General features: G+C 40.1%; 2 protein-coding genes across 4 annotated transcripts in view; one reads left to right on the top strand and one right to left on the bottom strand.

The window, feature by feature from the left end:
* LOC104685850 (poly(rC)-binding protein 3-like) overlaps window positions 1–6,405 on the top strand; it is a 504,202-nt gene extending 497,797 nt beyond the window's left edge. For all 3 annotated transcript variants that reach the window (XM_039570122.1, XM_039570141.1, XM_039570143.1), the window contains one exon: window positions 4,264–6,405. In XM_039570122.1, the coding sequence (XP_039426056.1) occupies window positions 4,264–4,324 (61 nt within the window). In that variant the 3' untranslated portion in view covers window positions 4,325–6,405. The remainder of the gene's footprint in view (window positions 1–4,263) is intronic.
* Window positions 1,374–12,834, bottom strand: ZNF830 (zinc finger protein 830). The gene is given in 11 exon segments (XM_039570144.1): window positions 1,374–2,031; window positions 3,770–3,846; window positions 5,197–5,277; window positions 8,217–8,280; window positions 8,923–9,013; window positions 9,368–9,579; window positions 10,802–10,835; window positions 11,388–11,508; window positions 12,512–12,611; window positions 12,714–12,807; window positions 12,810–12,834. Coding segments are annotated over 11 exon segments (1,083 nt in total). The 3' UTR covers window positions 1,374–1,847.
* Between the last annotated feature and the right edge of the window lie 169 nt (window positions 12,835–13,003).

Consider the following 13,003-nt stretch of genomic DNA (forward strand, 5'->3'; position numbering starts at 1 on the left):
GTCAGTGGAAAGCAAAGAGAGAACAGTTACAAACTTAGCTTAGCTCTTTTCAGGGGGAAACTGGGGGAGTGTCTTTTGGTTTGTTTGGAAGAAGACTGTCCTGTTAATACTGCACCACCCTCTCAGCTGGAAGTTCTCTTTCCAGGGATAAATGGATGTAGAGATCTCTCACTGCAGCATGACAGGCACCTTAGACATTGATATTCGTATGTTTTATGCCATACAAAGAAATTTTATTTTAGTTTTGGTCCAACTAAATTTTCTCCAACTTGTCCAAGCATTCATTATTTATTTCAATATTCTCTGAACGCTTACTCTGTATTTCAGTACATCTCTGAATGTTGCTGTCTCGATGACAGTCCTAATTCATGTAAGACTGCAGTGTCACATCAAACATTTTAGCAGCAACAGCTACTTACACTTACTGTTACTAAATCAGCCCAAACCCAACAGCTGTAAGCCAGCACATGTGAGTAGGCACGTGCGGATGTCATAACCCACTAAGGACCATTGCTTGAATTTTGACAGCTTTATAAATAAGAAGAGCTGAACCCAAGGATCATGGAAATTGGGAGTGATAAAAAAGCATCTCACTATAAGGAAAGGGCTTCTGCCATATCAAATCTTTCCTGCAAAACAAGCAAATCAAACATATAAGTTTAATCTTTATTGCTTGGTTAATAACCATCTCTGAGGCGAGTAACTGGAATGCTTTCGTAAGAGCAAAGCTTGTTTTCTTCCTTTATAATCTCACTAATTTTAAATCTAGAATCTTAAAAAAGGTTAACCTGTTCTTCACAACTTTCCTTTTTCATAGCAATCAAGCCACACACATCTCTCCTATTTTTAAAAAGTCCTCAACAAATCTGAAATCTTTGAAGATTTGCAAAAGTAAAAAAAATTAAAAATAGACACTTACCAAAGGCAGTTCTGCTTTCCATGTCCCAGTCTTGTCAAGTTTGTTGGTTCTTGGTTTTAACTTAATCTGTGTTTATCAGAACAGAATCAATTTTAGATGCTTTCTGTGCCTAAGATAGTATTTTAAGAAAATTTGCAGTATTTGCAGCTCTTATTTTACCTCCTCAGTTTCCAGTGCAGTACCTTCCACTTAGGCATTTTGTCACCTTTTCATTGAGTGATGCAGGTGTGTAACCACTGTGTTCTCATCCCTCTGGTTCAAGAAATGTGAGGTATGCTACTGCATTAAGCATGTATGGTATGATGGCTGCACTAAGCAAAACAGGAGACTACAAAGAAAAATATTCAGCAGTGCTATGGCACATCAGAGGATATGTACAATGTGGAGAAGCTGTAGCCCAGCATTTCTGAGCTTAGTCCTTACATACACAGAGAAACTGTAACAGACCCTGAAAAAAAATGTACATATTTTATTGGGAGCTGGGGCAATGGACAGAAGGGCACTTAATTTTAAGAAAAGATAAATGCATAATATTTTCCTTTCCCTAAACCCCCAGTCTGGGAAAACTTTGTAGACTATGCAAGTCCTTTACTTCTACAGACAATAAAGCCAAGTCTCAAAATTACCAAACTGAGCTAATGCTTCCAAAAGCTTAGAGATTCTTTACAGATCTATTATTCCCATTAAAATACTTCTGGTAGGAAACCAATCATTTTAATAGGAAAGGTGGGCTCAGTATTGTAAAATATTTGCAATATACAGTTTTTACAACAAGTAATACACCACTGTAGATCTACAATTTTTTTTTAATAAGCTTAGCTCTTTAACTCATGATCCTCTTTAAATAAATACTTAACAAAAGAATCTCCGTTCTAACAATGGAAGTAACACCACAGATAAAAAGAGTATCAACCATGTTGCAGAAATGCTACAACAAAGCCCCTTTCACCCGCCAGTCTTGTGACAGCAAATCCTGCAGTTCTTCTTCATCTTCACTACCAGCATCCTCCTCCTCTTTCTCTTGTGCTGCTCTTAATCTCATGGCTTCCTTTAACTTCTCCTTCATCTCATCCTGGCGGTTCCGCAAAAGCTCGACACGGCGGTAGCATTCGCTGTTGGAAAGTGAAACACCTATTAACACTTTGGGCCTGTCCACATTAATTTGGTCATCTCCAGTGCTGGATTTTGCTTCTCCAGCTTTGGATAAAGAAGCTTTACAGCTTCCCATCAATTAAAAAGAAATAAGCTTTGAAGATGCTAGTGCACCTTCTCTGTGTTAATAGAGTGGAAACAGACTGAGGAGAGGAGAGGTGTGGTCAATTCTCCAGCAATGAGAAATCCAGGTATTTAACAACTGCAATACAGTCACAAAGCATTTTTTAAAAAGCACAGAACCAATATCCACTTCCACACAAGAAACACCATTCTTTCATCCATTTATGGATGGTTTTCATGAGAGAAAGGTGTGACGTCAGTTACCAATTTCGATAACTTAGTGGTGGCATCTCTGAAAAAAGCAGCACAAAGTGTTCAGATTCTTTATCTGCTTCCTCTGTGCTATAACAGAACATTTTAAGTAAACGCAATCCAAAAGTTTCAGGTTTCCATTTACTTAAAAAGTTCAGTCCTTGAATTGTGTTTTATAACTATTCTAGCCATTTTAAACAAGGGTATTTTGTTGAAAATGCCAAGTAGTACCAGCCTGATTTAAATTTATCTTTGCTCCTTTCATTCTTATTTGCTCAGAAGAGTCGACATGGAGGGATTACTGTCTGGATCCTCTTTCCCCTTGCCTATCACCAATATGACTCTTACAGGCAGTCATAGCTGAAGATTTGAAGGCCAAAGAATTTATTTAAGTTTCAACTTAGTTTGAAATAGCCTGCATTTAAATACACTCAGAAGACAAAAGTTACAAAAAGTCTTTAAAAATCTATTTGGAACTCTTATTTTGGGGAAAAATAATTACAGTGACAAATTTTAAATACTCTATGAATTTCTGTATTTGGTTCGATGTACTATAGCAGCCTTAGCTAGTGAGAAAAATGAATTCTCAGAGAGAGGCAGGTTTAGCTCAAGCCCTCTCCAGAATGACATGAACATTGTTAAAAGACATTCCTGTAATACCACAGTTCAGTTTGAACCCAGTGCTGTTGTTACCATACACTGATTATGTGTAGCAGGTAAACCTGCCCAGATGGTTTAAGCGTAATTTCTAGTGTCTTCTTTTTGTTGCATCTCTTTCTTTTCAGTACCATTGCCATTATCACTGTTAATACCAGTTAGGGTTGAGCTACACGATAATGGTAACAAACTGTTCCACTGAGCTGTTTTTTAGGTTACTTGAGTTTAAACCAGTGCCTATCCAACCACCACACCCACCGTTTTAGCAAAACAAAACAAACCACTTCATGTAATGAAGTGCATCATTCCACAAAACCTTGAAGTAAACTTCCACTAGAATTAAAGAGGGTTTGCCACAGAATGTTTTCAGTAGAGGAGATGTTTCTTTAAAATGTTCACATAAATTATACATCAGTTGAAATTCACAGGGAAATACTAATTAAGACATTCGACAGGGGAGGAGGGACAGTTTGTTCCAAGAATTTGCCTTGTGTAGTTTCAATGATTCTAGTGCGTTCTCTCTTTGGAGAAAGTTACCTAACTTTGTACCAAAATTCATGTCTTTATTAGGTATCATTCTGCAATTTGAGGGAGTCTGTCCTTCAGATACTCAGGTGATTACTGAAAGGTAGTATCACAGATTAAAAGCGTTTTTATCACTCTAGTCAAAGAGCAATCCATTGCTGCTGGAGAACAGAGAATTTGAGGAAAAATTGATCTACTTACATCTGCTCATCAATTTCTCCAATCTGGCGATCTAGTCGTCCCTCCTCATCATCTTCTGCCACTATTGCTTCTGAAATCTAAACCAGAAAAGCGCTGAGAAAATTCACCTTCATCCTGAATTCCACTTCCGCTCCTTTACAATGTCTGTGTCCTCCCCTGCTCCCCTCCTACCTCAAGTTAGTGTCAGTCTCCTCTATGTATATTCCCATCTTCACAAGGGCAAATACACAAAAAAAAAGGTCTGGTTTAATTTGAAATGGAAATGCTTTTTCTTAAAATCAAAAGTAGTTTGGCTGCTTTGGGGTTATCTTTGGAAATTTTCAATACACTATGATTTGAAACTGAGCATAAACAAACTACACACACCCATAGTCTGAGGTTGAAACAGGAGCTCCATCCCAGTGCTTGGGACTTAAATACACACACTTATTGAACATACTGTGTAAATATTCCCGCTAGATCCCGAAGTGTTTCTAACCTGTTATTTTTTTCAGCATATACTTTCTCAAATCTGAATGTCTGGGAGATGCTATGCAATCAATGGTCCACGCATAACTGAGAAGATTCCTCCTAAGCTGAAGAATTATCTGAATGGCTTATGCTAGCAAAATGTATCCACCACCGCTTTTGTATGAACATTCGCTCTGTTTATAGTGCTGACTGCTTCAAAATGAGCAATGATACATTTTTCTGCACCACTTTTCTCAGCAGTTGACATATGAGTAACTATTTACAATTAAAATAATTTAAAAGATAGCAAATACTCCAGGGGAAGACTGAGAACACCAGGTATCTATAGTACAGTTTTGTATTGTACAAAAGGGCAGATAAACACCTGCTGCAGGAAGACTTTCCATGCAGTGGTAAACAGTGAAAAATGGAAGTACAGAAAAACTGCGGCCAGTTTACGTGTCTCACACACAAACTCTTTAGTCACTTTCCCAGATTTTGGAGTTCCTTTCCAGTACATTTAAACTAAACATGAAACCCAGGCTACCTACACTTTATAGATACTTTTTTAAAGAGACAGACAAATGGGTAGTGTTTTGTTCTGTGTTTTTGAAAGTTAAAATATGAATATATCTCTAGATCTAAAGAAGAGCCCACAATTGTGTCCTGATCTGGACAGGACACTGATCTGAGGTATAGACTAGCTAAATAGTATTTAAATTAAATACACTGTAACAAATGTAACTAGATGCATACAATGACTGGCTCTCGATCAAAAGTTTTTCAACGTAATTTCCTTTAAGTGGAAAATACAAGGAACCCTTTGCTCATTTATAAAGTGCATTTAACCACACACTGCATTGAAACAAACAGCTGACAAATGCAGATGTCAGCCATTCTGCAGAGCTGCATGAAACTGTTGTTTTCCTTATTGTGTATAGTATTTAGAATCAATAAATATAGATTCCATTACTTACTGTGTTGACCTGTCGCATTGCCTTCTGAAATTCATCCCATTCTTTGTCCATCTGATCCTTTGGAGCATCAACTTTTCTCACCTAAGGAACATGAAAATTTATTAACAATTTTAAGTCTAATGACTCTTTGGGGCACTGTAAAAAAACCAGGAGAAATAGGAAAAATTATGCCACGTTATCAGAAAAGTCTGGTTGATGTACTTCAGTTTAAGTAATGGATATGAGTGAGAGAGTGCAGCTGCACAATGGTTTCGGAGGAAAAATCTGACTCTACTCCTGGATTAAAACATCTGTGACTGCAGCATTAAAGAATAATTGACTAAGAATGGCTGGTGTGGAATGTCTGGAGTAACAAAAGTGAGTTTGATGGTCTGTCATTTCACTGTGTCAGGTGATAACTATTACATTCTTCTGTAAGCTGCCTGTACAATTGCATACAGTAGCCATTTCACAAGCCAAAAAGCAGTCAATTGTTTGCCTTTGGCATAATGTAAAGTATCAAACTTTGCAGTCACTAGTCTGCTGGTGTTAGGTAGCCTGACTGTATTTCAAATCTAGTCTAATTTTGTTGGCTAACAGAAGAGACTGTACAGCTACAAACCAATTTTAACATGCAAAGCTTTTTATTCTGTGGTAGATGGCATTAAGTACTAAGACATGAAGTCTGAAAAAGTAGTAGTGGTAAGAATGTGTTTTAAGATCTACAGCCAAGGTAATCAATGCCAGATTGTGCTTTTAATGCAAATAAATAAACAAGGTAGTCTACCTATGTAATTGAAACTTCCACAATTCAAGTCTGGAAGATGTGGCATATAATGTATTATAGATGACAGATTATGCCTGACTCAGGACTGGGTAGAAATTCTATAGCTAGGAGAACTAAACAGTTTGAACATAATAATTCATGACACCATCTTTTTGCATTAGTTTTATTTTTCCTTTATTCATTCTGCTCTTTTGGTGACACATCAGTCATCACCTTAGTAAAGACAAGAGTTTGGTGCATTTTGTTCCTGAGTGATAACACAAAATCAAGTAGTATGAATTAAGTTTATAGAATAAATTAGAAGCTTAGAAGTAATAGTCAACATTTCATTTTTCTGTTATTATTTCTATCATATGTGTATGTACTGTTATTATGCATTGTGGTTGTCTTTTGTAATTCATAATTATTTGTATTTCTTACAATAAATTTAAACACTAAAGTTATTATTTTTTCTTGAAATATTTATCTAATCCAGAACTTATATGCTTTACAAATACCTGATGCAAATAACAAACATTTTTCACACCCACAATCTCCCTTTCAAATGCCCAGTTAATTCTTAAAATAATGATTTTGTGTATGATTCCAACACTGAACCACTGCAGCCACCTCAGTGTAAGTGATGTCACAAACATTTTCCTTCTCTGAGTATCAGTTACACTCAGAAAATGCTGATTAAAAGGAAGAGCCTCTGCAAGCAACTCAAGGAAGAGCTGACTGGAACAAGTAACCACTTGTAAATTTACCAGTGGAGGCCATAATCAGAATAAAGGTCACTAACCAGTGTCCTCACAGATATAAGCAGATTCTCCTGTGCCTGCCAGGCATCCCACTTTATACAAGCTTCCCAATTCATGATGAAATTAAGTATTTGAAAAATTTAATACTTCAATTAGCCAGACACAAAACAAAAACAAAAGACAAAAAAACCCCAAACAGCCAAAGCATGGCTTTTAAAGCTACATATTTCAGTATTTCAATAATATTCAGTATTCAAAACTATTCACATATGGCAACACGTGGGCATGAGTGGTGCCAAAAGAAGCTTGCCAGAGCAAATAAAACACCTAAGCTTGTCAGCTGGGCCAGTGGGACTAACTGAACATAAAGAAGAATTATTTGAAAGGTCTCCAAATTAGATGTCATGGCTTGGCCTCACAATGCAATTTAAATACAGCAGCAGCCTTCCACAGTGTGAACAAGGAAATACACTCAAGGAAAATAAAAAAGACTTAAGCCTGCAACACTATATTTCACTAACGAACGCAAGAGAGCCATCAATTCTGTGGCAAATTTTACAAAACAAAACAAGATTTGTGTTTCAAGTATCAGTGTTTATTTTGGTCATCACTTGGCACTGTGCAAGTTGAAGGAAATATGAATGTTTTTGATCACAATTTCAAGATTTTTAGTTGTGGGGTGTTTTTTGAGAAACAAGTTGAATACTCACGTATCTGAGCATCAAAAAACCCCAAAGTGGCAAGAGGGCTGAAGACCAAGTTCACTCCTGTGGTGTAACTACAGATGACAGTGTCTGCCATAATAGAGCTATTTTCATTCCAACAGGATGCACCCTATCAGTCACACAGTAACTCAACACTTTTCAGGAGGATCTCACATAGGATATGATAGAACTGTTACCTTATCCCCAATTCCAAAGCAAAACTGAACATACAAATTAGCTGAAATGCTTTTCCTGGGACGACTCAGAGAAATAAAGGTAGACTGCCCAAATCTCAGTTCAGCATTCCAACCAACAAATAACATTTCTTTAAGAGCCACAGAGGAACCACAATCAAAAATACCTTCCAAGAGATGATTTTAACAAGCTCTTCCTGCCCACCTCCATCCCTTTTCACGTTTTCTAATTCATACACAATGAATGTTCAAAGCTGCACCAGGGGAGGTTCAAACTGGACAGCAGGAAGCATTTCTTTACCAAGAGGGTGGGCAAACACTGAACAGGCTTCCTGGAGAGGTGGTCGATGCCCCAAGCCTGTCAGTGTTCAAAAGGCATTTGGACAATGCCCTTAATAACAAGCCTGAACCTCTGTTCAGCCCTGAAGTTTTCAGGCAGTTGGACTAGATGATTATCATAGGTCACTTCCAATTGAAATAGTCTTGTAGTCTAAATAGTTCAGACATTTTGTTATATTCCAGTATGACTGATTACCTGGAAAAGCATCCTTACTACTCAAACTCATTACAACTGTCAGAAATAAATCCAGTAGCATGAAAAGAGTAGATCACTTACTTTTGCATCCACTTCAGGATCATCAAAGAAACCCTCTGGCAAAGCTTCAGCAGTGTTTTCTTTCCTGAAATATTTGACTAATATTAGCCAAAGTTAACACTTTACAATCTGCTTTACTGCAGAGTTAAAAATAGTCAATAATGAAATTCACAGTCCTTTATATAAGTATGTAGAAACACAGCAAGTTTTTTAAGCCCTCAGTTTTATCTACAACCATCAAAACTTCGTCTTTCAGCCTGGTCTTTCCTCACTTTGAAGGAGCTGCACAGAAAGGTTTAAATCTCACTGTTAAAACAAGAGCTGTTGCAGTGTGCTGAACACCCAAACATTGTAACAGCACAGCTGCCACTCCTGAAAGACTAAACCACTGTAAACGAGTGCTCAAGTGAGCTGAACCCTTACTACAGAACAAGCAGTTTTCTTTAAAGAGTGGGAAGCAGTGGTTGATATTAAGCTCCCACAGTACCGTGTGTTAAAATTTGCAGAGATGTCTGACAGACTCTGTATGACATTGCTCCATCTCTTCTGTCCCTACGGTGCAGGATTCCTGTCTGAAATAATGCCCGAGGCTGACATATACACAAACTATTCTGAATGCAACTTAACAATAAGTTAAGATCTCTAAGCGATCACAGTCTCTATTTCCTGGAAGATAAATGTTTGTTTACAATTCCTAAGACTATCAATATTTAATTTGAGTGCTTACCTTTCGACTACTTTCTCTTGTATCTCTGCTTTCTGTATGGATCCTGAATGGGAAACTATAGGAGCAGCTGGAGTTTTGGTGTCAAAAAAGTCTATAGGAAAGGACAGAAGTCTATGACAAAAAGAACAGCTGTTGAGGCATTTTCTAAAATTCCTACTAAACAGGAATTTCAGTTAGTACCTTACTGAATCAAGGGAAGAACAGCCAGACATTACTTCCCTTGACAACCTCAAACAATTAGAACATAAAATCAATAAGCACACTGAAAAACCACCACATAAGAACAGGAGATTCTTTGCTAGTTTTTCTCTACTTCCAGTATTACACACCCTCACCTAATTACCAACCACCCAACGGCAGTAATTAGAAAAACAAAATAAAAACCTTTCATCATCAGTTAAATCACGGGTTCTCCTTACTGAATCACTATTTCAGTCAGCATTACCTGCAGGCAGAGAATTGGCTATTACGTCTTGAGCTGGAGGTGGAATTTCAGTCTTATGGACAACAGAGGATTTGCTTGACTGTTCTTGTTCCTCCTCTTCATCATCATCGTCATCGTCGTAATTCCCCGACAATAAACTGGGACCTGGGCCCTTGGAAAGCTGGACCTTGGCGCTGTCTTGCTCCGCTTCATCAAAAAAATCTGCTGGCAGCCTGGTGAAGAGCCCACAACACAACTGCCTGAAGCTTCACACCAGTGACTCCAGTCCAGCACCAGCAGCCCAGTCCCTCTGTGAGATACTGAGCAACACCCTGAACTGCACAGCTGCCAACACAGCCAGTGCCTGAAGGCAGCACACACTTGGGGATCTCATTCTAAGTTCCCCAGAAATGCCCGGGTTAATTCTAAAAACACATTTTAGATCCATTTTTCTATTTGGGTAGTCACTATCAGGAACATTAATAAAAATAACCTGTAACAAATTGGAATGGTGGTTAAAGTAATTATTTTCCCACCTAGTAAGTGATTTGCTACTTATTTTGGGTACCTACTGCTGTCCAGGACTGCAATTTAGAACAGCCACACAGGCTTAGCAATGAGAAAACATAAATTTGCTGAGAATAGCTGCAACCTCCAAGCCAAACATTTTTCCATGTTATATTTTAAACTAATCATACCAACAAGTTCAAAAATGGACAAACCTCTCAAGTGTTAATTTTGCACAGAAACTCAAATTCCTACAAGGAAACAGCACGTGGGACCTATGCAAGATAACGACTTATCCTGTGAAGTGTAGAGGAGACCCACAGGTAGAGGAGACCCACAGGTAGAGGTCAGGTGTAGAGGTGTCACCTGACATCTGCCAACCCTGCAAAGATGTCTGAATACCATCAGAAATTTTTAGTGGCAGTTGAGATGCTTAACCCAACCCATTGAAGTCAAATACAGTCCTATATTTGTAAAAATTCAACTGCAGCATATGCACTTACATGAATTCTAAGTGACAAAAACCATCCTAATGAAGATCTGTCAATGACATTTGTTAGTAGTTTTTGTTAATAAATATCATTTAATTATACATTCAAAATTTGTCTTAATTTCAGACTGCCACCTCTTCTGTAGTATAGCAGCATTATTAGAGTACATGCTACAATCTAGTTATGTTCAAACTGTGTAATAGCACCACATGTCAATCCTTAGAAGTCTCTCAGCGACAGTAAAAGAATTCCTGGTTTCTCAGACTCTTAAGACTTGATACAATTATCCAGGAAGATGCTGCCATGTTCAGGAATATACAACTCTGTTAGAAAACGGGATCAACTGACTCTCTGAACCTTTGCCCTTTTCTAGGAAACAGAGACAAGGAAGAGCTGGGAAAGAATGCAGCTGTTGGTAGTTAGAAAAAATTTGTATGTAATAACAAGATCTACTTACCCAGACGAAGACGTGTGGGGCTTTTCATCTGTACCTGTACAACAGCCAAGAGTCACTGCTTAAAATCCACACTTTTTAAAGAAATATCCCTCAGACTTCTGTGACAGCACCAAGTTCCCAAATATATATATATTTTTTTAACATATCTCATATATTTACATGTCTGGTAGCACCAAGGGAAAAAAATTAACTGTCTTTCCTCTGGGAAGAACTTTGCTGCATTGTTTGAGGTAAACCAGTGAATGGCTTGATCCCACTGAAAAGGAATAACACCACTCCTAGGCAAGTGCTCCTACTGCCTAATTTACAGTGCTTCTCGCTCTGTTTGGGCCAAGCCCACAGTTCCATGACCTAATTTAACCCAATAATCCAGAAGAAAACCAGGTAAACTTCTGAAAGAACAGTTTTCTCCTGACACGAAACTCACAAAGAAAGACCAAGCAAACTTCTTCCCTTTTCAGCAGCAACGGGCTGACATTAACTCAACATCTGCCATATTCATGCTCACTTCCACAGGAACAAAACAAACCAAAAACATTCAAGATGTAAAATGGACGGATTCTGGCAAGCGCTTCTCTCTCATTACCTTTTACTCTCTTTAGGTCTGTATTTTCTGTCTCAACTGTTTTTCTTTTGACAGGATGAGATGATGTGCCAGCAGCTGAGCCAGTGGCCGTCTGCTTTGTGCCTTTTAATTCTGCAACTCTCTGCAAAAAAATAAAAATTCAGGGCATGTTACTAGCAATAACTTGTGGTTTGCAGCTTAAAACACAGTGCTTTTACAACAGCTCATCAAAGTGAGCTAATACCTTTCTAGAACAAGATCACTGAAACAGACACCACAGGTACCAAAACAAAGACCAGTGCTTCTGTCAGCCTCTGGAATGATGTGACATGGAGGAAGAGGAACTGACACTCACACAAGGGAGGCTGTATCAGTAAGAAAGGAAAGACTAAGAGCTGTGACACTGACAGCAGTAAGGCAATGGAGAAAAGAGCAGGAAGGCTGGAACCATTCTAAGGTCCTGGAATATTAAGTGTTTTAAAATTGAAACACGGCACTTTAACAGCATGAAAGATGTCACTGTGCCTTGCCACAGTCATCTAGTCTGAACACAGAACCCCCCCGTTCCTTTGGTCTTTTCCTCAGTACTTCTGAAATGAAACATAATCTCTCAGTTTTTGCTAAGAAGCAGCAGCAGAACTTAAAAGGAAAAAAATTTAGGATTGCATCCAAGTTACAAACTCCCTGACTTGCTTTACAAGTTCTTAATCTTTACTGCTAAATTACAAAGACAAAAAAGTGTATTTTCTTAACCCCGCATAAGCTGTCACTTGACAGCTCACAGGTCCCAGAGCAAGCCCGGGGGGTTTCCAACTCCGAGCTGCAGACAAGTGACAGCCAAAAGCTGTGGGAACTGCTCCACCCGAGGAGCGGACCCCTGAAAGACACGGGACTCCTTTTTAAGTGCTGGCTTTTCAATCCCCGCATAGGCTTTAAGAGCACAGAACGCAGACGGAACAGCCAGGCTTGTTCCCACACTGCTCCCTCCGCCGCTCCCATTACCGCACAGAGCCAGGAGCAGCGAACCCCAGGCCCCCGTTCCGGCGGTGCGGCCTCTCCCCAATCCCCCCCTTTCCAAGTGCTGTCCCCGTGCTCCCGAACAACAAAGCCCGGCCGCGACCCGCACACTCCGCACCGCCGCTCACCTCGCGGTGCTGCTTGCCCAGGACGTGGGTCTGCCACAGCAGCTCGCCCTTCACGGGCGCGTTGCACAGGGAGCAGCTCAGGTGCCCCAGGCTGTTGTACGTGTCGGCCGCGTTAAGGAAGCACCGACCGGGGCGCGGACCCCCTCCCTCCCAGCCTCCCTCCCTCCCCGCCGAGCTCTAGGGAGCCCGGCGCCGAGGATATTTGGCGAAGGGCGAGTCGATGCGCTTCTTGCCCGCGTTCTGGCGCTGCTTCTCCCGCATGAGGCGGCGCAGCTCCTCCTGCCGCACTTGCTTCGCCCCGCGCCCGCCCCGGCCGCCGCCATCTTGCCCCGGCGCGCAGCGGGGGGCCGGCGCGCGCGGTGTGACGCGGCCGGGAGCGCGCCGGGAAAGGAGGGGCTGGAGGAGAGGCTGGAGGAGAGGCTGGAGGAGAGGCTGGAGGAGGGCTGGAGGAGAGGCTGGAGGAGGGGCTGGAGGAGGGGCTGGAGGAGAGGC

This window comes from Corvus cornix, chromosome 2 (assembly GCF_000738735.6).
Source record: "Corvus cornix cornix isolate S_Up_H32 chromosome 2, ASM73873v5, whole genome shotgun sequence".
In the NCBI taxonomy this organism is placed as follows: Eukaryota; Metazoa; Chordata; class Aves; order Passeriformes; family Corvidae; genus Corvus; species Corvus cornix.